A 23,988-nucleotide genomic window follows, 5' to 3' on the forward strand; every position below is an offset into this window, starting at 1 on the left:
CCTTCATCTAGAGCCTTATTTCTTGTTTGCATATTTTTTAGTCCCTATTTTATTTTACATTAACTATAAGTAAACAACCTTTTGATCATCCATTATGAAACCAAGCTTCCATGCAGGTGAATAAACCAAAAGACACACTTTTCCAACAGTAGGCTCGGGTAGTAATATCTGCAAATACCCTGCCACTTAATTTTTCATTAGGATGAGATCTGGTGTTTACCTTCCTTCTACAAACACTATTTAAAGTGTCTGAAGTTTGCAACTGGTTTAACAGCTCTATATTTTCTTGAGATGTAAATGTAGTCTTACACCACACTTCTTCTCTCCCTCTCTTTCTTCTCCTCTTCCCCTCACTCCAGGCTCCCTCTCTCACTCGGAGTGTAGCAGCCCCAGTCTCATCACTCCACCACAATCACCACTCAATCTGGAGACCTCCTCGTTCGCCAGCAGCCAATCGCAAGGCTCCATTTCCACTTTACCTCGGATCTCGGTCAGCCCTGTGCCGATAGGGGAGCGCAGGAAAGACAGGTATGATGGAAAAGGGCAATCACAGATCGACTTTTTTTTTTAAAAGCAATTTAGAAAATGACTAATTGGAGGATTTATCTTAACTTTTTTGATGTAGTATGTTGCTGAATGCAGCAAATAGACTTGTTGCTGGGATTTTCAGACCCTTTCTTTGTCAGAATAATAGTAGTTAGAGCTTTCTGTTTTCTTTTTCTAACCACACATCTGCTTTACAGATGGTGCAGATGTTGTGTGAATGATGGAGAGTATGATTACAAGGATCACTTCAGAGGCGGATACTATATGGCCTACGTCTGCCCTTAGGGATCCTCCTAGGCTATTTCAATAGGCGTTGCCAGGCAACAGGTCTATCACCGCCTGAGCTGTGCAAGCCCTCATTGAAATTCAGAATGAAATCCTATTAAAACTCTAGTTATAATTTCACGGAAGCCTCTTGCTGTTTTTTTCCCGCAAAAGAGGAAGCAGTGATCTGTCAGTATGTTGGAGTTTTATGACGTTTCTGTCCCATTTTGGATCACCGACGCCTCGTTGTCTTTGACGCTGTTACTGTCTCTGTATGATATCTGTGTCCCCCCCCCCACCCGTTCTCTTTTATCTCCTTCCCGCTTTCCTCTCTGCAACTTCTCCGCTTCCAGATCTCTTTACCGTAACAGATCTTTTCTAAGGATTCCTCTGGCTGCAAGGCCGAGGTTCTCCTCTCTCAGGAGCCTCAGGTTCGTTATCCATCCAAGTGCTAAAATCAAGGGAATGCTCCCCTTCCTTTTCCTCCAAGTTCACGTCGTTGTCATGCTTCAGTGCTGTCGAGGACATAACACAAAGGAGCAGAATAGTGTTGTACATTATATTTAATGCAAAATGAGGATTTGTGATGTTTTTCCCCTTTTTAAAGAGTTTTTTTGTAATCCCAGATGTCTACCTTCTGCATGCTACAGTACTGTATTAGCGCTGTTAGAGATAGACCTGATTAGCTTCCCTTGCTGAAATGAGAAGTTTCAGTGTTATGTTGACATTACCGCATTCGACTCCCTCCATGCCGGAAACCCTCTCGAAGCATAGATACTGCATGCAGGGTCCATGCTCTATCATGACATGGACAATATGCATGCATTTGTTTTGGCCGCGAGCCAAGTCACCCTTTAGTCTGCAGTATGTATGTTATGCAATGGTATTATTATTCAGCCCCGAGCTGCAGGGTCATGGTCTTGTTTGTACACCACCACTCTGTTTACCCCCCGTCTCTGGCTGCTAATCCATTCCTCTGATCTGCCATCATGGATTTGTATTCCATGTCCAAAGCCAACTTGTTTTGAAGACGCACAAAGTCCATGCAAATCTCCTTAATGGAAAGGGATCCACTTGCTTGTGCTTTTAGGATGTCCACACACACCCTCCTATGTACCTTCAGTCTGTCTTCTGTAAGCAGGCGAAAAGTGGTGTTCTAGCGAGATGATCAGTTTACAGGCCTGGGGGGAAATATAAGATCAGGGTTGAACTTTATCAAAGTACATCTTCAGACAGATAATGTTTTTAATTCTTACAACCAGAGAAAAATCCAGGGATTTTTTATTGGCAACTCTCCAGAGCTGTAAATAAAACATCAACTTGCTCTTGTGTGGTATCCTCTTAACTGCTTCTCTATGATGCTCTTCATTCATACACATTTCTCTTTCCCACAAGGCCGTACTTGGAGGAACCCCGCAATGTCATTGTGCACAAAGGTGCAGAGCCGCTGGGCATCTCCATCGTCGGCGGGGAGAACGGAGGGATCTTTGTGTCTAAAGTTACTGGAGGTAGCATCGCCCACCAGGCCGGATTGGAGTATGGAGACCAATTACTGGAGGTATGAGCCACCTACTGTATGTCGAGAAAGGTTAGAGCTTCAAACTGCACGAATAAAGACATAGAAGCACTGCAGATGCACGTCAGAGAGCAGTAAAACGCTGGAGAAGTCAAACACTAATACTGCTTTTATATTGTGGCTTCAAAGGCTGCTGCCTACTATACATATATATGTGCAGCTTCACTTCCTGGAAGACTGCATTCATTAGTGTTGTCACAGTTCCCAGTATTTAAATTCTTGCTGAAACGCATTCATTGAAAGAAATGGCTGAGCAAATTGAATTTCTGGTGCAATGTCAGATCAAGATGACATGTACTTTTTCTCTTAGATGGTACACAGTTTGAATGTTTTGGACAATAAATGATAAGTTCATCCGAGCAGAACTGTGCAGGGACTGAGGCCATGTGAAGACCGACAGCGCAAATACATCATTTGGCATTACCAGATGTATTAAGACTGGTTTTAAGGAAGTCTGGCCACCAAAAAAAAGTTAAAAGCCATATTTGCAGTCTGAAGAAAATGTGGTTGAACACCAAAATCAACACAACACGTCTTGCTCAGTAAGCTTTGCCAACAAAAATCTGATTTCAAAAGTGTCTTTTGCATCACTTCACTTTTCCAACATACTAAAAAATCCAGCTTGTCCAATCCACCTAAAGTACCAGATTGCCTGTTGTAGCTTCAGTGCTTCTACTAGTGGAGTGTAACGGAGGACAACACTGAGAAGCAAGGTTTGCGTCTGGTGCCACTGAGGAGTTCTGCAGCGTGATTGTTTGGTTGCCAAGGTGACGGCTCTCCATTACTCGTGCTTCTGTGTAGAAAAGTCACCTCACAATTGTACGTCACTTCTGACACTTTTCTTCTCGTCAGAGCACTAAACGTTCGAGATGCAAAGAGGACAGAACTCAGTAGTTTGCAAGTTAATAGAACTTTTTGAAATCTGTGACTCTATCCAGTTTAATCATGATACGTTTGAATTGGCTAAAATGCTTCCTGTCGAGAGTTGAAAAGAAAACTGACATGAATGAATGGCTTCGCACAGCTACGACTGAGTAAAGGCAGCAATAAAGTCAGACTGCAGATATTGCAGGGGGAATAATATTGCATTTTTTTAAGTGTTGAAAAATGAATACAAAACTAATCATCAGTCAACAGAAATGAGTATCTTCATCTCTAATCACTGCTCATGACTTAAAACCAGTAACAGACTAAACACACACTGTGTCTCTGTGTCTATGATCTGTTAGTAATCTCATCTTTCCTGGAACTCTCTCCCTCATCCCACTTTTTCTCTTTTTTTTTTAAATTTACTAGTTTAACGGCATCAATCTGCGGAACGCCACGGAGCAGCAGGCTCGTCTCATCATCGGCCAGCAGTGCGACACCATCACCATCATGGCCCAGTACAACCCGCACATGTATCAGCTGGGCAACCACTCTCGCTCCAGGTAACAGGAGGTTTCTCGAAGGTTTGCCTCACGATGTTCAGTGTGGGCTTAGTGTCCCAGGGGTGCTGCTCGGATGATTCATGAGTCAGCTCCATTAAGTGTTTCGGTTTAGCATGACTTGCACATTTATATTTCTTTACATGGCCAGGTGTAGAACCAGCGAGGCGCGATGATATATTTTCATTGCTTACACACCCTTACTTGTAGCTGAGTTAACACAACAGAATCTGTGGAACAGCAGCTGTTCAGAAACGTAGGTGCTAAGTGTTAACTGTAAAGCCCTTTGTCTCAAAAATGCTGTGAGCATTCTGCAACTTTTTTTAAATTTCTTGCTATTTATAGGTTACAGTGCAAATTTATCAGCAGGTAGCTGTAAATGTCCTTAATCTGTTGTACCTCTATGTCCACCAATTTCACACTGTGATAAATAATGTGCAGTGAGATTGATCCCTTCTTGAAAGTGTATTTGAATTGAAATGCATTCCACAACTCTTCTCCAGGATGCCATGCTTCATTCACAACACTTTACTCTGAGTAACTGCATATAGCATGATGTAGCAGGAACAGCAAAGGCTAACTGTCCTTTTAAAGAGAGTAATCCAGATCTTGACATTTTTGGTGCTTATAAAATAAGTTATCATTACTGTAAGAGAGCCTTCTCTTAAACAGGGAGTGTGTGCATAACATATCAACTTATTTTGGGAAAGAACATAAAGCCACTTTGTGTGATGTCATTTTACTAATGGGACTAACACATTTCTTTTTCATGTCTTGTGAAATTTTGTGCAGCTCCCGCCTGGAGCCAGTCAGCACTCAGTCGACCCCCCAGGGGAGCGGAGCTGCCACGCCCGACAATCACTCCACCATCGATACACTCAGCGAGCAGGACGAGGGCACGCTCACCCCCTCCTCCAAGCAGACCACGCCTACCACCAGCCCAAACAATTTCATCAGGTATCACATTTAACCACAGGGGGGAAAAAAGCAGCTCAATGATAACATTTTGGGGGTGAGAGAAACGCTTCCTCCATGCCTGGAGGTTGCACTTCAGTAACTTTCCCTTTGCTCTACAGAATGCCATCTGAGGGCAGCAGGAAGCTGGCTGAGCCTCGGCTTGTGACGGTGCGCAGGCCGGGGGTGGAGGTGGGAGTCACGCTCTGTGGAGGGAACCTGCGGGGCGTCTACATAGACAGTCTTGATGAGGACAGTCCAGCCAGAGGGCCTGATGGGCTGCTCCCTGGGGACCTTATCCTGGAGGTATGAACACTTTTGCTCAAACTCACGAGTAGACAACACATCCTGATGCCAAAGAAATTCTATACACATACCAGGAGATTGCATGCCTTCCATTGGTATTTCCTGAACTTTTCCATATTTTGTTGTGTTACTACAGAAATCAAAATGGATTTTATTGTGGTTAATGTCATGGACGAACTAAAGAAGGTTCAGAATTTGAAAAAGAGGTCAAAAAATTGGGAAATATTGCAGTGTATTCAAATTATTTACAAATCTACTCCCCAACGTTTCCTGTCTCTCTTCAGCTGTTCTAATAAAGGCAAAAATGCCCCCCGCACCCAAAAATAGAATAAGCAAACAAAAACAAAACACATTTAAAAACACAACACAAAGTACAGACATTAAAAAGGGGACTGTAAAAGACAATAAAGTGTCTGTTGGATTTTGTTCAGGGTGGATATTGCAGAGGGAATAGGATGCTCTTTTCCCCCTAACAGTTTTATTAAAAGTTTCACACAATCTAAAACATTTGCAATACCACAAAATAAGTGTTATTTTTATTATAGGTGGACAAAAATCAACCACTTTAATATGAAAACGGAAGAAAAACAGGAAAGAAACATAAGCAAGCATCCCCTTACAGTGGTCGTTTTATGTTACTTTAGTCAGACTGGAGTGAAGGTGAATACTTCTCCGAGGCTCTATACGCTTCAGCTTCACAATATATAGTGATTTAAAAAGAGTTTTGAAGGTTTAACTTTGTTGTATGTTCCATTTTTCAAATACTTTTTTTTTAGGCTGATTGGTAGCTCTGAGAAAGATCTTTTTGAAGTAGGCGTTTGTGTTCAGTGTCCTAAATGGACGTGCTGTAGGTTTTATAAGACAGTAAAGACTTGTAGGCGTTCCATCAGTTTTTTTGGACTAATCTCAAAGCTGAACTCTTCCTGTATAATCTGTTGTGAAGCTTTGTGTGCTGTTGTTGCTTTACACTCTCGAGCACTGCCAGAAGGAGCTGGCACTTCTCTCCTCGCCTGTCATTATTCTCCATTGATCTCCTCGTCTGCATTCTCTCGCACTCCACGCTGGCGATCCATCCAGAGCGCCGCAAAACTCATAATAGACAATTCCTGGCATGCTCCCACTTAGCTCTCCGCCACAAAGGCTCTGCTCTCTGAATTGCTATGCAGCGTTGTCATCGGGGGCCGCACAGCATCAGTGTGTCCTTCAATCTCCCCATCTTGTTTGTTTTTTTTTGTCCTCCCCCGTACATGGCACGAATCAATACTGCGACACTTTAATACAGCGGAAAGCTTGGAGGAAATGTAGCTGTTTACTAGTGGAGCCTTCACAGGCACGGCAAATGATTTCACAGATGAGTGTAAACACTGACCACATTTCTCAGCTCTTCACCCTCAGTTTGTCTCATTTTCCTTGATGTGTGTGAAGTTCACTTATGTGTTTTTTTTTCCCATCACCCCCTTGTTTTTCAGTACAACTCGGTGAATATGAAGAATAAGACGGCAGAAGAGGTGTACGTGGAGATGCTGAAGCCCGCAGAGACGGTCACAATCAAGGTGCAGCATCGGCCGGATGACTTCAGCACGCTCAAAGACGTCCCAGGAGACGGCTTTTATATTAGGTACATGCACACGGGATCGCTTTTGCAACAATTATACGTTTGCAGCTCTGCTAAAAGGATCACGCTAATCTTCCCCGAGCAGCCTCCTCTCTTGTCCGTGCCGCTATATATAGAAGCACCACTGGAGTGCCTCTTGGACAATCTTTCTCATCTCACCAATTACGTCCCAGATCCACTGTGTGACCGCGGTGATGCTAATCACACTACATATTTAGGCGATCTAATCTCTCCGCACAACGTGTCCATTTTTAGTGCTCGGGAGTTTTTCAAGCCGTTAGAAAAACATTGCATATGGATGGAAAATGAAGCTCTAAAATAGTCTCGCTTTATTGTTGGGAGTCTGTCGCCGCAGCTGCCGCAGTCACTTGTCATATAGGCAAGTGGGCTTGTGATGTCATCGGCAGTAAATACACTCAGACTGGCTGGCTGTCACAGATAGGCTGCTCTGGAATTACTTATTAGACTCCAACCAACAGCAGGCCAAAAAAAAAAAAGATTCTCTACACTTCTTATCTTACCCGTCTTCATATCTCTGATTCTTTATCTTGTGCTCTTCTTGTCTGATACTCACCTCACCAACTCCTCGTTCCGCCCCTCTCTTTGTAACTCCACCATCTATCTTTGTCTCTCTCTCTCTCTCTCTCTCTCCCACCAGAGCACTTTACGACCGGGTGGGGGAGGCCGAGGGGGACCTCAGTTTTAAGAAGGATGACATCCTGTACGTGGATGAGTCTTTACCAAAGGGCAGCTTCGGGACCTGGATGGCCTGGCAGCTAGACGAGAACGCACAGCAGATCCAGAGGGGGCAGATCCCCAGCAAGTACATGTGGGTGGAGAATGCCATGCACGCTTAAACACGTAGATTTCTGAGCTGAAATGCTGGACACTTTGAAACAGCTGTGAAAACAATCAGAACAACACTGATACAATGTAGAACCTGTATGTAATGTCACAACTCTTCCGTGTGTTTCAGACTGTCCTCCTCACACTCAATGTAAGATCCTGTTGTTCTCTTATTGTTTGTCTCGAGACAAAAGAAAATCTCCTGTTTTATGTCAGTTGATTTAAAAAGTTGTTTTGTTCTGTTCTTACACGAAGCCTGAGGGGGAAAAAGAGCCGGTCACAATACGTTCTTAAGAATTCTGAAAATCACATGATTTGTTTTTACCCAAATAATCACAAGTCTGAGAACTACAAGTCAAACCTTAGCAGGGTTTGCTTCAGTGTATTTGAATGCCCACTGGGCCCACTGGACCTTATTTGACCTCCACAGGGACATTAGCTTCAGGGCTTCAAGAAAATAACGCTTTCAGGATGTTTCTTTATATAAAGCTGCTGTCGGGTTGCTTAGTTTAAAACATCGATGGATTGGTTGGAAAGCTCACCTGCTGAAGAGTCAGTAACATAGATGAGGAAAAATCCATTTGTTTGAATATGGCTGAACATGGCAGTGGTTGGTGACTATGAACAATCGGCTATCGTTTCCTTGGGTTTTGGTAAAGTAAAAAAATCAAACCTTTGACACTGCAGTTTGGATGATTTAATTGTTGTCAAAATGTGCCTATCACGTTAAAGCCCTGACAATCTTTGGCATATCCAATCTTTTCTCAGGTTTATTGCAGAAAGGCAAAAACTTATTTTGAGAACACAACATTTATTACAAGCACATGATGTAATCATGAAATGGATTCCCAGATAGATTCTTAGCACTGACTCGATATAGGACCCTGAGCTATGGAGCAACTGTTCTGTGCCAGACTGCAGCTGCTGCTTTCAAAGAATACTTTATCTCTGGGCCTTAAAACTCTTTTAGGGGAAAACACTTTCTCTAACCTGAAAGGAATAACAAAAATCTTCCTGACACCTGAAAACAATCCAAGAGAAAATCTTGTTTTTTCTCTTTTAAGTACATTCACTGTTAAAGTTTAGAAAGTCTTGCTTTCATCCACCGATGCATAAATGTTCCTTCTTATTTTTCTGTGTGTGTTCGTGTTGTAGGATGGACCAAGAGTTTTACCGCAGACACAGTGTGACTGATATGAAGGAAGACTCCGGTAAGACTTTGTCTGCAGCGGCACGCAGGTCCTTCTTCAGGAGGAAGCAGAAACACAAACGCAGCAGCTCCAAAGACAGCAAAGAAACGGTGGCTCTGGACGCCATCAGCACAGACTCCATCCCATTCCTCGACGGTGAGACAAAAGATGTGGACGTTTTTCGGATGTATAAAACGGTAAACACCTCGAAGTCTCTACTGGAAAACAGTTGATTGATCGGTGTGTTGTTTGTGTCAGACTGCGTGAGCCTGGCATACCAGCGGGTCCAGAAGGTGGAGTGCACTTCTCCCCGGCCGGTCCTCGTCATGGGGCCACTCACTGACCCCGTCAAGGAGATGCTGGTCAAAGAGTCCCCTGGAAAGTTCTGCAGATGTGTACTGGGTGAGTTAACCTCCTCCTGATGTTTGTTTTTCGGGTAATGCATAGGATGTGTACTTTCTTAGAGGTTGTTTGACATTTCTGCATTAGAAAGTGGACTTTAGGACTTGTTATCACCACCATGTTGAGCAGTTTCTAAACCTTTTTTTTTTTTACTTGTTTGTAAATGTCTGCAGAGGTGATGAAGGCATCCCAGCAGGCAATCGAGCGGGGAGTCAAGGACTGCCTCTTCATCGACTACAAGCGCAGAAGTGGCCATTTTGATGTGACCACTGTTGCTTCTATAAAGGAAATAACAGAAAAGGTAAAAGTCGGGGATTTGCCGTCTCATCAGATTTTATCAGGAAAAGATAAAACGTAGCTTCAACACAACTTTTATCGCTGCATTTCAAGATAATCTTTAATCGTAGAACTAAATGAATACACAACCAGATCCCCCTATATTTATTTTTCATACTGTACATGACATCTTTCTTACCGTTTTCTTTCTCTTTCAAATGAAGGGCTGTCACTGCTTGTTGGACATAGCACCGCACGCCATCGAAAGGCTCCACAGTGTTCACATTTATCCAATAGTTGTCTTTGTCCGCTACAAAAATGCCAAGCAGATAAAGTAAGTAGACCTGCTTTCTAATAAAAAAAACATCTGCTTCACTGAATGTTAAGTTAAACCACGTAGACCGTCCACTCATTCCCTCCCCTCGTGTGTGGTGATAAAATTGCGTAAGTGCATTTCACATATTATGTGACCTTCAATGTTTGGAAAGATCGATCAGACGGTGTTTTCACTTGTATAAAATGTTTATTTCCTTTCTCTACAATAAACTACTTTTTGCCGTCTTTGTGACACAATTTCAGAAAGGATGTTTCTTCCACAGCCCTCACTGGGAAATAAGTAACGAGGCATTTTTTTCCCCCCCACCCCACAGGGAGCAGAAAGATCCCGTTTATCTGAGGGACAAAGTGTCTCAAAAACATTCCAAGGAGCAATTTGAAAATGCACAGAAGATCGAACAAGAGTACAGCAAGTTCTTCACAGGTCTGTTCAAGATTAAGACACTTCAAAAAACACACACCACAATGATGAGCCCCTTAAAGGCCTACAGTAGAAGAGATCGACTGTATTAGACTAAAGAACTTCAACCATTGGTTGGTGATCCCCCCCTTTTAAGCCTCTGGTTTGACATGTTGGCAGACGCCATCTTTTTTTGTAAAGCTATAGGATTTACAATATTTGGACACCAAGGTGCAATGTACCTTCTCTATCCTGGTTTACAGGTAGCACAAGTAAATCACAGATGAGAGCATACCCAGTTTTATCATCTATTTTAGTTGAATTGGGAACAGTTTGTACAAAATTGCAATCATTCTGTATTGAGGAAGACTTGAAAATTGCAAATGAGACCATGCATTCAGTGGGAAAATGTTAACCAGGATAGTTAATCAAGTAGTAAAGATGCTTATTTATCCTATCTGGTTCACACCTTTGTAATTCTCTATGCAACCAGCAGAGCCGTTAAGAACAATTAAGATTGATGACGCATCCGAATTATATTTAATTTCATATTCAGAGGCCACACCCACTTCTTCTTCACAGACCATGGTACACAGTTTCTATATTTCAGTCTCACACTCCCTCTGTTTCCCTCCTTTCTTCACAGGTATTGTCCAGGGCGGCACCCTCCCTTACATTTGCACTCAGATCATGACTATAGTTGATCAAGAACAAAGTAAAGTCCTGTGGACTCCACTCGGCTGCCCCTAGAGGAGGCTGGCTGCCACTACAGGAAGCTGCGGCTTTCATCTCCATTCCCCACGCGAACACTAATTAACCCTTTTACACTACACCAATAGGTACACTGCAGCGAAGCTAGTAATGTAAATTATAGATATTTTTTATTTTGTCTTTGTAATGGTTCATATTCAAAGCCTCCTGTTATTTCTGAGGAACTCCGGAGCAGGTTTCGTAGCACTGGATCTCGACATGTAAAAGTTCATTCAGTCTTCCCTAAGGGTTTCTGGTGGTGTGTTTGTAATGCTGCATTGTAAGCGTCCGTTTACAGTAAAAGATGAGTCTAACTATCGGTGTTCAATATTAGCTTGAATGCGTGTCCCCCCCCCCCCCATGTGAACCCTCAACACTAATGAAGTTCAGCCACCGTGACCCATTCGTGTGCCAGATGATATTTGTGGTTCCCTTACGATTATGCACCCAGATGTCGGCCAATGACAACTAATTATGTGAGTTTGTTATTGTGTGTTTGTGTGTGTGTTTGTGTGTGCGTGTGTGTGTGTGTGTGTGTGTGAGAGAGAGAGAAAACATTGAAACTGACCACGTCAGTCACGTTTAATCCCAGTTCTTTGTTAGCATGAAAATGATGCTATAGAAGTGGAGTGCCAGGATCAGACATCACATTCCTCTTGTGGCGTTTCATCACAAAAAAAAAAACTTTGCAAACAGCATCAGACCTCTTGAAGTATGTAGCTGTGTTCTTTACTGAACCCGACTGCCAGCAGTGACGGCCATGAAAGCTCATAAAACACATCGACGTTTGCTCTATGCATTTTGTTTCTATAGTAGCCGGGCGTGTGGACAGTTCATGGGCCTTTCGGAAGTGCCTTCGGAGAAGAAGCCTGATCTCAGACCAGCCCCTGGTCACTTAAAGCCAGAACATTGGGAGGATTAATGAAGGCCTCACTAAGGGTTGCTATGCACAATTTGACCAATCATGGACTGGATGAGTCGGGGGGGGGGGGCTGTTTTGAGATCAGTTCTGTGTAGAGCGCATGACAATGGCGAGGTTTTGAGGGTAGGTCGAAGCGGCGGCCAACGGGTTAACTCCTCAGAATGCACTCCAGGGCTAGACAGACCACTGTGTAACTATCATTCTATCTTAACATATATTTAACAACAATATAGAGTATAACATAAACAGTATGCAGATACAGCTGAGAAAAAAAGCATCTATAAATATATATATATATATATAAATATATTACATGTATTTTCACTAGGTCATACGCCTAGGATTGTCTGACAGTCAAGTCATGTCTTAGCAAGTATTAGCATGTTTTTTTTTTTGTTTTTTTTAAGAATTTATTTTGTTTTTTTTCGTGGTCGGTTGTCAGTCACCTATTGATGTACTCGTTCAAAGAGACACTATGAAGCAACATTTGCAGGGTAATATCTTTGCAGGATTTTCCTCTGATCTGTTTAAAGTTAGTGACTTTTTCATTGTTATTTAATTGTATTTTTTTATTCAGGAGGTGAAAAATATCAGCCCTTCCACGAAAAAAAAAAAAAAAAAAAAACATATCCTGAATTCTTTATTGTGCCAAACTCCACTGAGGCGACTTTATCCTTCTGATCTCTGTTTTGCACTTGTTTATCTGTTAACCTGAAACATGTAACTGTTCTCTAGGTTTCTGGTAGACTATGAATAGGTACTATGATTTCTACTGAAACTAATTCTCCTTTTTATCTCTTACATCAGTTCCTTACATTTCATTGATGGCCTTTTTATTTTTTCTTTGGATTAGAAAAAAAAAGGATCACTTCTTATTTGAATTCTTAAAAAGGGATCTATTCTTGCACAGTTTTTCAAAGGAAAAAAAAAAAGAGTCCAAAAGTTTGACTTATCGGGCTCAAAGCAGAAGTAAAGTGTAACGTTACTATTTTTCTGAGTAGATAGTGTATGTTAGTGAGAGTGGGATACAACGTGAAGTGGTTGTATTTTTAGAGAGGGTCCTAGTTACCAGGTACTGATTGAACTTTTCTTTTTATTAAAAAAGAATGTGATTTGTATGTTGAGACATTAACATGAGAATAAAACTCATTTTCTGTATCACTACATGGACTCGGGCTGAGTTTTTCTTCATCATTTTTTGGGGGAAATAAAATGCTTGAATCCCACACCCTGTTTTAGTCATGTCAAGATGCTGTTCACACTTCTCTCTGCTCATGTCCGGCTGAAAAGTGGCCGTGTCCTTCAGAGATGTGTGAGGATGAAGGGAATCCATTTCGCTGAAAGCAGCAGATGACAAAAAAGAGGCGGATGACGCGGCCATGAGTTGAGTTGAGATAAGGTGGAGTGACAGTCTCTGAGAGGGAGATAAAGATGTGGCCTGGCTTCATTATTAAAGAAGCAGCTTCATCCTCTTTCTTTTTTTTAAACACGTTAAAACACACAGACCCTCTACATGTTCCTCAGATGGACTTGGCCATACATCAGGTTTTTCAGTTTGAAGGGGACAGGTCGATGTGTGCTGTCTTCATAGAACATTACGTCATTGAAAATGTCATTAAGCATTGCATATTTTATAATACCTGATCTGAACATTGGTATTGATGCCCTAAGCAGGCATGCATCCATATGTTTTATTTACTCAATTTTCCTATAACGATTAATTCATGGTGCAGTTACCGCAACATCTCTTCTTATTGTCTAATTTATCTCGTTATCACCTGATAACACAATCATTTCCCAGCAATCTAAAAAGAACAAACAAAAAGCTGCTCGCTGTTATCGGCCAGATCATGACATACTATACTGCCATTTTCCACACTAGTGAGGTAAGTTAAGCCCATTTATTATTTTCTTTTACCTTGCAACCCAATGGATTTGAGATATGTGGAGATCACAAGAACACAACTGTTGACCCAGTATTACAGAAAACAAATTGAGTTAAAATTATGAATGTCTGCTTAAGGCTTCCATACATTTGATCAGATGTTTCTACAAGCTTTCCTTCTTTTGCATTCATGAAGGGTGAAAACACCTTTTATTAAAGCTGGCCTTCCTTTATTCACAATAACTCTTTTAACACATTCATTCTACTCATTGCCTGCAGGAACTCTTAAAAAGTCATCTACCTGCAACAGACTTTATATTGTTTTTCACATTATTTTTCTTTTTGTTTCAATTTCAGGTATTCAACTTTTTTTTTGTGTGTGTAGAGTTTTATATTTCAAGGACTCCCTACAAAAACAGCTAACTTTTTCAAAATTAAAATTCAGGTAATATGGTGGCCTTGAAGGTCAAAACCCTGAAATTATTTCAGAAGTTTTTTGTGTTTGTGTCGATGTGGTGTTTTGGCCTTCAGGGCTAACTGTACATACATATTTATGCAGACAAAAAAAAAACCTATCCCAGAGTCAACTATGAATATTCTTTTAAAAAACATGAAGAGTGAGCTCTTCCTGTTTAGAGCACACATATATCTCACAATAAATGTAGTTTTATTTTTCAGTTTTTTTTCTCCTAAACTGGACCACCAAGTCTTCAGACTTTGATAAATATGGGCCCAGACTTTGAAACATGATTAACATAAACTGGTTCTGCACTCCAGGAAAAACTCTTATTTCTGTAGCTTTCTGTTAGACTCGTTTTCCATGTAATTGGACAGCCTGTAGCTACACACCACATTTTACTGGTTGATTGGGTGCCTCTACCTCCAGGCTGTTTCCTCACAGCTCTGCATTCAAAGTCACATGGTCTAGCTGACCAATGATGTCACAGCGAATGACTCCCCTCCAGCTGTCTGTCAGGTTCAGTGGGGCAAGAGAGCACCAACATCCAGCATGTGTACTGCCTGCAAACAAGGCCTCATGGTTGTATAATGGTGGGGACATTTAATTGTTTAGAAAAGACACAGTGCTCTTACTAATCGGTCTCTGGAGAATTTTACTTTCACTTACTTCACACTACCTCTAAAATACTCTAGGTGCAAGTCTGGTTTGCTCTGCCCCAATTATTAATGTCCTCCAAGTGTCCTCCTGCCTGTTTTAGAAATGGGTAGGGTCTCCAGCCCTCCTGCTGAGGTGTCTGTTTCAAGGCAGCTGCTGACAGCTCAACTGAACTTGAGAAGTCTTAAGTCTGACAGCAGATGATCTTTGTAGTCCTCGCTGGCAAGCCGAGGCCTCTCCCATCTCCCCGCATGATGGGCTGGAACCATCCTGTTCGGCCTTCTGCTTTTTCTCAGGCACTTTACCTCCAGCATCTCCAAATGTCTTCCGGGATTACCACCTGCCAGCTCTAATGTTATTCTCCTCATCTGTCAGCGCTGAGACCCTTTGGCTAAAGTTCTGCCCGCCCCGCAGAAACCCGCTCGCCCCAACAGCTGGCCTTTCACAAAGGATGATCAATTCAAGCCCCCTCTCCTGTGGCCTGCAATAAACACCAGCAGGATTTATAGGACACATTATGTGTGGAGCATGCTGCTGATGCTCTCACTTTCTGTGACCTCTGAGGGCTCTTATTGTTGTTGTGCTAAATGCATCTCAATGGGCTAGATTATTTATGGTTGTAATAATGTTCCACTGTTATTCTGCTTTCCTAAAACATTTGTCAAAAGAAACGTTCATGCAAATAAATGATATGATATTGAACTTGTGATGATGTGTAAATTCACAACATTAATAAACATTATCGCTTGCAATATAAAACCCTTCCACTAATGATCTATTGTGATTTACACCTCACTGAAAACACCATCGCTAACTCAACAAAATGGGAATTTAAAAAAAAAAGATTTCACCACCATGATGCATAGGAGAACCTGGCTTCATTGTTTCTTCTTGATGTTTGCAAGGATTTAAATGTTTAATTAGAATATTGTAATATTTATTTAAAAAAAGATATTAGCAGAGGAGCTTCCCATTAAGCTGCTGTGTGTAGCTGCATTAATTGCTTTTAATGGGACAGTTCCCCATTTTACCAGCAGGAGGACCGCTTCAGAGCTGCTGATCAGGGTCTGATATGCTGGTAGGTATCCTGCTGCCCGAACGCAGGCTGATCTGATGCTGTGCAGGAGCAACACTAAAAAGGAAGTAAGCTCTGTGGAAATACAGGTTTATTGTTAATGTCGAAATAAATCTTATTTTTTTGCCAGTCTAACAGGGTTTTGCTGCAGGGTGAAAATGTTGTGAAGGAGATAAAATTACAAAAAACTTTGACATGTTACAAACATTTACAACTTGTGGTCTCCTATTATGTATTTTATTCACTTTATGAATATAAATTAACCAAGCTTTTCTTGCATGGCCTTTGTCTTATGTGAAGTCATAACATACTTACTATAACTTTAAAGTGCACAATTTGCACGTCTCCCTGTCTCTTGTGTTTTACAGCCTCCTCCTCCTCCTCCTTCCTTACATAGGTTGAAAGATTCTATTACAGCAGCTATTTCTGTGTAAGCGCCGATATTTCCCAGACATAAATTATCCACACACACAACACATATCACGTTATGTTCTTCACGCCTTGTCTTAAGCATGTTTTTCTTTTCAAATGAGCAGTGTCGTGATTGTGCACTCTTCATGTGACATTTATTGAGGTCACTTATCTTAAAGCTCCTGTGGAGGAGTTTTTCACTGCTCATGAAACGCACTGAAACGAATACTAATGCCTCAATGTGACATTCACGATCAGGCACGAACAAAACTGAGAAGATTGATCAATTTTATGTTGCTGTTTGTAATATCGGAAAGTGCTGCTGCGGGGTAGGTGTCAGAAGAAGAAGAAGTGATTAACAGCACACACTGAAACAGCTTTTGTTTACATTTTTCACATGAGGATTCACAGTGAGCAAATTAAAAGAAAGCAGGATTATATGACACTTAAAAATGTAAAGGACTAAATCAGCAAAGATATATGATGATAAAGATGTATTGCTTAGTCCACTGGCCAAAAGGAAAAAACAAAAGTTCCTCTCAGGAGCTTTAAAGGGATTGATGTTTGCTATTTGTTTTTGATGTGAATTAGCAGAAGTGAAAGGACCTTTTCATTGCACTTTCACCCCGAGCATTTAAAGGGTCTTTAAAGGGTCTTTAAATGGGGACAGATTATTGATTTTTAATTGCAAACCATCTCCAAGAAGTCTGGAGCCTTGTGTCACAGATGTCTGTGTGCACCTGCCTTCACATGGTGCTCAGGGGTCAGTGGTTATTCAGGGCCCAGGTCAAGCCAGCTGTTTTCCCTCATATCCTCTGGTCTGGCTGGCTATCCTTGAGGGACATCCATGTGCAGTAATAAACTACTGTCTGCCATGCCTCACCGTCATCGCCAATCCACACCTGTTTTTGTCCCAATATGTGAGCTAAAAGTGTGAGCATATTACAGTAATTGACCGGGACAGGACATTCATAACACTCTCCGTCTATGTGTGTGTATGGGAGTTTTTTTTTTTTTTTTTTTTTTTCATTTCATGGAGATCATTACACAAAATGAGAACAGGGACGCCCATGGATGAAAAGCCACAGAATCAGTCACTGAAAGAGGGGAGCACTATGCCTAATGAAAATCCAGTTCAATGATATCTCTATGTCTACAGCCGTGGGACGTAAAAGTGCTGTGGCGGTCAGTGATAAGTGACCTCACTTTATTGTCCTTTATATCAATAAAACAATCCTGAGGGGACTCATCATTTCCTTGTGATGTTTATATACGAAGCGGTAACCCCTGAAGTGATCATGAATCGATATAGTTCCTTTCCTAAGCCTCCTTGTTTTTGCGACGTGCGTCAATGGCGCGCATAAAGACGCAAAGGCGCAATTGTGTAGCCAACCTCTTCAATACACCCGAGCAGCAGTAAGAGCGCTCGGCACTTGGAATAAACACCGTCGCGCTATTGCTGCCCTCTGTCCATCTTTATTATTAGCGCTTCGCTCCGCCCTCCTACCTGTAAATCTCCCCACTCTCCTCTGGAGCGGATCTGACAGGCGCTCTCAGCTGGCCGCTCCGTGCCAGGGCTGCAGGGGACCCGAATGGAGACAGTGACATCCACCCGAGCGCTTGTCCTTTTTACGCAGAATTGACAGCGAGAACGCCCGCAAGAATATGTAGTCTTCGATATTCCACTGACGGCTAACCAATCGTAGAATCAATTACTTCTATACCCTGTGTGTTTTTTTGTTGTTGTCGCTGCGGACCGTTCACAGTCGACTGACGCTTAAGGAAAGTGAAATCGATTCTCCGCCTGCTCATCGACAGGATCCCTGAATGGAAGACGGCTAGAGAGGTCGTCTCGCCGAGAACAGACTGTAACATTTTTCACTGTCGTGTTGCGTTCACCACCACCACAGCTATCATTGGCAGCCTCGACGGCTGCAAACGACGCCGCCTTCGCCATGGCTTTTGGCGTGAAAGCGCCAGAAAAGCCCTCAGATTGAGCAGATTCGTCATTTTTTTTTGTGCGGATTTAAATGCCTCTCTCCAAGGGCCACCGACCCGCTTTTCTGCTCCAGTTCGCGTGTGCGGTGTCGCACGCTGTCACGAATAAACAATTCATAGGCTGCTAAAACACAGAAAGAGACTCCGTCGGGTGGGTGCACACAATCTACAGCGAAGAGGGGGATTTTTTTCCTAAGCAATATGGCTGGTGAGTGGGGCTGGGGACGCTGGCACAGGCTCTCCAAGGCTCCTAAATGCTAGCTGAGGCGGATGGCACCGTTCCCCATGGAAGCGACAGCTCTATGAGGACAAGCAATATCAATAATAATATAAATCCGGACTCTTCAATCTTAATATCCAAGATGGAAGACGTTGTCATCCCGTTCTCGTCTGAGGTGCCCTGCGACAATAATGGACAGCGCATGTGGTGGGCATTCCTCGCCTCCTCCATGGTGACGTTTTTTGGGGGTCTCTTCATCATCCTGCTATGGAGGACGCTCAAATATCTGTGGACGGTTTGCTGCCATTGCAACATCAAACCCAAGGTACATGCACACATTTGTTTTACCAGCTAATGATGCACATATAGTCCTTTATCTTTCTACATGACACTGACCTGACCTCATGTTCAGAGTGGCCTTCATTTTGCCAGGCTGACAGGCTGGATTTCCTCCTCATCTGCATCCACTGAGCAGATATCAAGTGCCCATTGCAATGCCTTTTTATAATGAATGCATGCCTTGAAGATTGATTGTTATTATCCGTTGGCTGTGTTTACCAACTCCCACTCATGAGTGAAGGGTGGTGGTGGTGGTGCATGACAGATATGGATTAGATAAGAGGAAGGCAATTTCCTTCATGTGATTCCTACTTCAACCTTAACATCTTCACGTCCCATTATTCCAAACTCTTATTTTCAAAGTGAGTCACGCATGAGTTTCATTTAAGCACACACATGATCCTGCACATTCCACCAGTGAGACCTAATGAAGTCCACTGAGACCTCTCATTGATGCCCAAAGACATCCCGTCCCTTTTATTGTGCAACACCCCTGCAATGAAAAAAAAAAAATCCCTAGAAAACATCTATCGTTCTTTTGACAGATGTCTGTTACTCTCTTAAACATTTAAAGTCAGAGCTGGCTTGAATGTGTTTATGCTGCATGTAAAATGTCTTTGTGGAATGATGTGGTCGCCTGTCTGCAGGACCAATATAGAAACAGGATAAAAAGGGCAACTGGCCGTTACTTTGCTTGGGGTGGCCTGCATCAAGGATGAATCACGGCTGATTCACATGTGTATTAAAGCCTGCTTCATACGTGACTCACTCACTGTAGCGCGAGGGGTCCCTCGGCAGAAGAGAGGGGCAGTGAGAAGGTAGTATTGCTCAGAGTGGGCAAAACATGGCCTTGCAATGTCTTAGATTAATAATGCCTAGAGCGGGACAATATTCAAGTGATAAAATCCGCTAATGTCTTATGAGTTTTGTGAGTGCTGATGTGTCTCAAAAGGTTAGAAAAATAGAATCCAAGTAGTGACAGAACGAGAGAAAGAGACAGGAATCTTCTTTGTCTTCGATATGTTTTGGTTGTGTCCACTTCAGATGCATACCCTGCGCCCCTTCTGCAGCTCCTCTTGTCATGTCCTTTTGGTGGCCTTTGTCCTTTTCTGCTCATGTCTTTCTGGTATTATGACAGGTGGGAGACAGGGCACAGAGTCAGCATCCTTTACTGCATAAATGGCAGAAAAATAGACATTCATTGTTCTGGCATGCTGAGAGTTGAAAGAAGCAAAAACAAGCCGTGTGATTTTTTGGTCCATCTTTTGACGTCATATTCTCTTTGTTGGCCGATTTGTGTCTACACAGCTTGTTTTGTTGGGGGTCGGAAAACTTAGTTATTTCTTATGTTCATTCATGGAGGATCAGTGGAATCATATTGTGAGGATATGAACATAGCATCTGTTGTCAAATAAATGATTCCATCACAATGCTTACATTTAAATTTACTAATTAGGATGATGCAGATTTTCTGTAACATTGGAGAAAAAGTTTTCTGAAAGACTGCAGACAAGTAGGAAGCTATCAATTGAGATCTGCGTATATCTTTCTATAAACATCCTGTTCTGGTATTGATTTCAGTCCTTTTTCCCCAGCTCAACATAAATCATATCTAATATGATAAATCTAGTTGTTCTGGATCTACGTTTTGTGCGTTTGTGTTATCCAACAAATAATCTTAAATTCAGGCTCACAGTTGGTTATTGTTCTTATCAAAAAGCACAAGCAGACATTTGGCAGAGATAGAAATACAATAAAGCCTCGAGAATTCAGATTATTTTAGGTTTTCTTGCTGAAGATTTGTCCCATCTTCGCTGCTTTTACGTACACTGAGAGATAATACTTCCCAGTGTGTTACTTGAGGCCATTACTTGGCTGTCAGCCTCCTGTCAATTTCTTGTTCCCGATGGATTCCCCGCCCCCCCGTATCAGAAACGACACCAAACCATATGCCATCCTTCAAACTTCTCACCGTCTTGCTTGGAAAGTGTTGAAAATAAACCATGCAAATATAATGAGGGATCCATCTTGTGGCTGCTGGTGGGTATCTGGTTGCATCTCATCTCTAGTACATGAGGAAAATGAAAGCATGTATCTGTTCTCGTCTGCTCTCTTGTGTTGTTGTGTTGCCGTCTGTGAGCCGCAGAGCCATGCGGTTAGGTGACTTTGCTCGGGGTTGACACTTGGCTGCAGAGGGAAAAGGCTTGTTAGGAGTATTAAGAAGGAGGGAAACTGGATCTGTGTTCAGCTGACTAGTATACCGGCCGGCCACGTTGGCATGTGTCAGAAACAGGATGCATAGTTGGCGCAGTTGGGGCCGCGAGGCTTTCTCTGGCGGTACTGGGAACCTGTAGTCCAAGGCGGAGAAATAGAGGTGGAAACTCTGAGGGAGACACACAGGAGGAAGTGGAAACAGGGGGGGGGGGGGGGGGGGGTGTGAGGGTGACGAGGGGTTTTGGAGAGTGGGGGTGTTGCATTGCATGTTGTCAACCTGGGCTCTACCGTTGACACACAGCTGTGTCCTAATTCTTTTTAAATGTCCCTCCTCTCTGTCGGGATTTTTACAAGGCAAGAAGTAAAGGGTCGTGGAGAGCAAACTGGAAGATGGAAAGCTAATTTGAATTGCAGCCATTTGAATCGTTGAGATTAGGGCCCGATGGTGTCAGGGTTTCCTCCGGTTTGCTACGCGCCTCGTGGGATGCTGTGGGGAAAAAGCTACAGAAACAATCTCAGTGCTCAGTTGGGGTTTGATGGATGGATGAGCTCACAAAGAGACATCATTCAGTTGAAACAGCGATAACGTCTTTGAAAACAGAAGGTCTGCTATCCAAATGTTTTCACCTAATTAAGTGACGTTCCCATATTAACGCTGTCAACTTTGTAGGACTAATAAAAACCTTAGAAAAACAGTCAGTGACAGTTAGGCTAAAACCAAAAACTCAACAATTTGATACAGTGCGGCCCATGTACAGAGGTTGTAGTCCTCTTAGAATCTGTCCTGTGGCTCCTTTCCCCACTCTCTCTCTCTCTTCCTGTTTTCAGACACTATCCACTGTCCGATCTCTAAATAAAGGCCCAAAAAGCCCAACATTAAACATTAAAAAAAAGTATTGCTAATAAAACAGCTTTTCTTGTGGACATGCTGTTGCACTGGAGTGTTCTTGTTACTGCAGAGACAGTGAGTCCAAGGAACCAGGTATAATCTTTATTTCACTGCTATCTTTCCCTAACAAGACAGTACAATTGTATTACCGACAACATAATAATGTTTTATAGTTTTTTCGCTGTCTCAAGGGTGGACTAGAAAGCAACAAGAACAAGTGGAAAAAAACCACATGAAATAAGAAAGCCAACCCATATTGATTTTTGTCCAACACAGCGCTGGTAATGGAAACATTTATAGCATCATTTATCTGCTGAGTTTTCAGATCATTTTTCAAAACCACAAATCAACCACATTTGTTATTTGTTATGATACCATAAGTCCCGCTGCAAACACCTCTTCTCTGGCTGTCTGTGTGAGCTTCATTATTTTATAATCTTTTTACAGTGCGGCTCAAGACTTCACTTATCCTAAATACGGGGTTTCCTACCTCACTTAAGACAACGCTGATGCATATGCATGACTGAAGTATAAGCACAACCACTCAGAGATACTGAAGTACGGGAATCTTATTTGCATTTCAGCATGCTTTCATTTTCTCTTCCCTTCTGCTCTCGTCTTGCTGATATTGAAGGGTTTGTGTGCAGGTTCCTGTGCTCTGCTGCTTTACTGCTGTATTGTTATCTAATGGTGTAGTTATCCACTCTGCGTCATGCCACCTCCAGGAGTTCTTATATGACGCCTCTGTTATTCAGCCTGCGTGGGGAGGAGTATAGAGGCTTTGCGTTTGTGGCTCCAAATTCTGTTCAAACATAAATGGTGACATCATACTCTAGAAATGATTCTGTGCAAAAAAACAAACACGGCTCAACTAAATAATTAGAAATACCTGACATGATCTGTTGTAAAGCTGGAGCATCAACTTCATCATTCAAACTACTGATGTCATAAGTCTTCCATGAAACTAAACCATCAAACTAAATAGTCTCCAATGTTTTGTACCACATTATTAAATTCAACTAAACAAACAGTTGGCTGCCACGTATCTTATTCTCAATATACTGGAATTCAACTGGACAACAGGTACCATAAGTTAAGACTCCTGTGAGGGTATTTCAGTCTGTCTTGATTCTGGCGCCCCCTGTGGACAAAGCAGTGCATCTTACCTCTTTGCTGATCTTATCCTGTGCGTGTGTTAAACATCTCTTCAGGCTGTTTCACTCACTGTAAATATTTGCTGTAAAGAAATTAAACAAAGTCTGTTTGTGGCGTTCTGCGTCTCCTCGTATGACACCTACCCTGCTGCATCATTTACAGGCACTAAAAATAACTGTATATCTATAATTCATCTTTATGCTGATGGTGTGGCTTGCTTTTGTAGCTCATAAAGAGGCATTAGTATGAATCGTAGTCTATTTCATTACTAGTTAAAAACTCCACACAGGAGCTTTAACACAAAAAAGAAGATATATGTGCTGATTTATTAAAAACAAATAAAAACATGAAGCTGATTATTGAGCTTGTTAAGTAGTTTGTTTGTCTTATGAAAGTGAATTGTTAAGCCGGATGGACATAAAGTATTTGTACAGAAGAAACAAAAGCTGGGACCCTAAACATTTCCTTTTGCTAAAGTAGATTGGTCTGTTTTTCAAATGATCTGTCTTTACAGGAAATAATCTGAAACTAGTTTAATAAACAAATAATTGATGAACATTTTTGAGACAGCATTTTTTTTTTACCATTCTCTGGTTGGAGCGTCCTTATTGTGACTCTGAACAGAAAACTGAAAAGAAAATCTTTGGGTTTTGAAGATGTTTTTTTTATTTTCTAGCACTTTTTCTAAAGTATTTTTGACAAATTTTGCATCATTAAAAACAAAGGTCAGCCTCTTATTTCTGCTTCATCCTTTATTTATGGCTTCATAGCCTCTCTTTCTGCATCTCCCTCTCAACCCCCAACACAGTTACGGCAGACGGACATGACTCTGGTTCTGCTCGGGGTTTCTGCCTGTTGAAAGGGAGTCTTGGGGACGC

General features: G+C 42.1%; 2 protein-coding genes across 4 annotated transcripts in view; both read left to right on the forward strand.

Moving 5' to 3' along the window:
* The window catches only part of dlg5a (discs, large homolog 5a (Drosophila)), a 41,960-nt gene extending 28,986 nt beyond the window's left edge, over nucleotides 1–12,974 (forward strand). For 2 of the 3 annotated variants that reach the window (XM_061039879.1, XM_061039880.1), the window contains exons 21-34: nucleotides 360–528; nucleotides 1,164–1,241; nucleotides 2,206–2,368; nucleotides 3,683–3,816; nucleotides 4,606–4,770; nucleotides 4,890–5,073; nucleotides 6,543–6,691; nucleotides 7,347–7,517; nucleotides 8,690–8,880; nucleotides 8,983–9,126; nucleotides 9,300–9,427; nucleotides 9,627–9,736; nucleotides 10,053–10,162; nucleotides 10,785–12,974. In XM_061039879.1, the coding sequence (XP_060895862.1) occupies nucleotides 360–528; nucleotides 1,164–1,241; nucleotides 2,206–2,368; nucleotides 3,683–3,816; nucleotides 4,606–4,770; nucleotides 4,890–5,073; nucleotides 6,543–6,691; nucleotides 7,347–7,517; nucleotides 8,690–8,880; nucleotides 8,983–9,126; nucleotides 9,300–9,427; nucleotides 9,627–9,736; nucleotides 10,053–10,162; nucleotides 10,785–10,888 (2,000 nt within the window). In that variant the 3' untranslated portion in view covers nucleotides 10,889–12,974. The remainder of the gene's footprint in view (nucleotides 1–359; nucleotides 529–1,163; nucleotides 1,242–2,205; nucleotides 2,369–3,682; nucleotides 3,817–4,605; nucleotides 4,771–4,889; nucleotides 5,074–6,542; nucleotides 6,692–7,346; nucleotides 7,518–8,689; nucleotides 8,881–8,982; nucleotides 9,127–9,299; nucleotides 9,428–9,626; nucleotides 9,737–10,052; nucleotides 10,163–10,784) is intronic. The other variant, XM_061039881.1, reaches the window with a different exon arrangement.
* A 5,068-nt stretch (nucleotides 12,975–18,042) lies between these two features.
* Nucleotides 18,043–23,988, forward strand: part of kcnma1a (potassium large conductance calcium-activated channel, subfamily M, alpha member 1a) — a 154,739-nt gene continuing 148,793 nt past the window's right edge. Inside the window, exon 1 of the mRNA XM_061039882.1 lies at nucleotides 18,043–18,838. Coding sequence (XP_060895865.1) covers nucleotides 18,548–18,838 — 291 coding nt within the window. The 5' untranslated portion in view covers nucleotides 18,043–18,547. The remainder of the gene's footprint in view (nucleotides 18,839–23,988) is intronic.

The sequence above is a fragment of the Labrus mixtus genome, chromosome 6 (assembly GCF_963584025.1).
Source record: "Labrus mixtus chromosome 6, fLabMix1.1, whole genome shotgun sequence".
Taxonomy (NCBI): domain Eukaryota; kingdom Metazoa; phylum Chordata; class Actinopteri; order Labriformes; family Labridae; genus Labrus; species Labrus mixtus.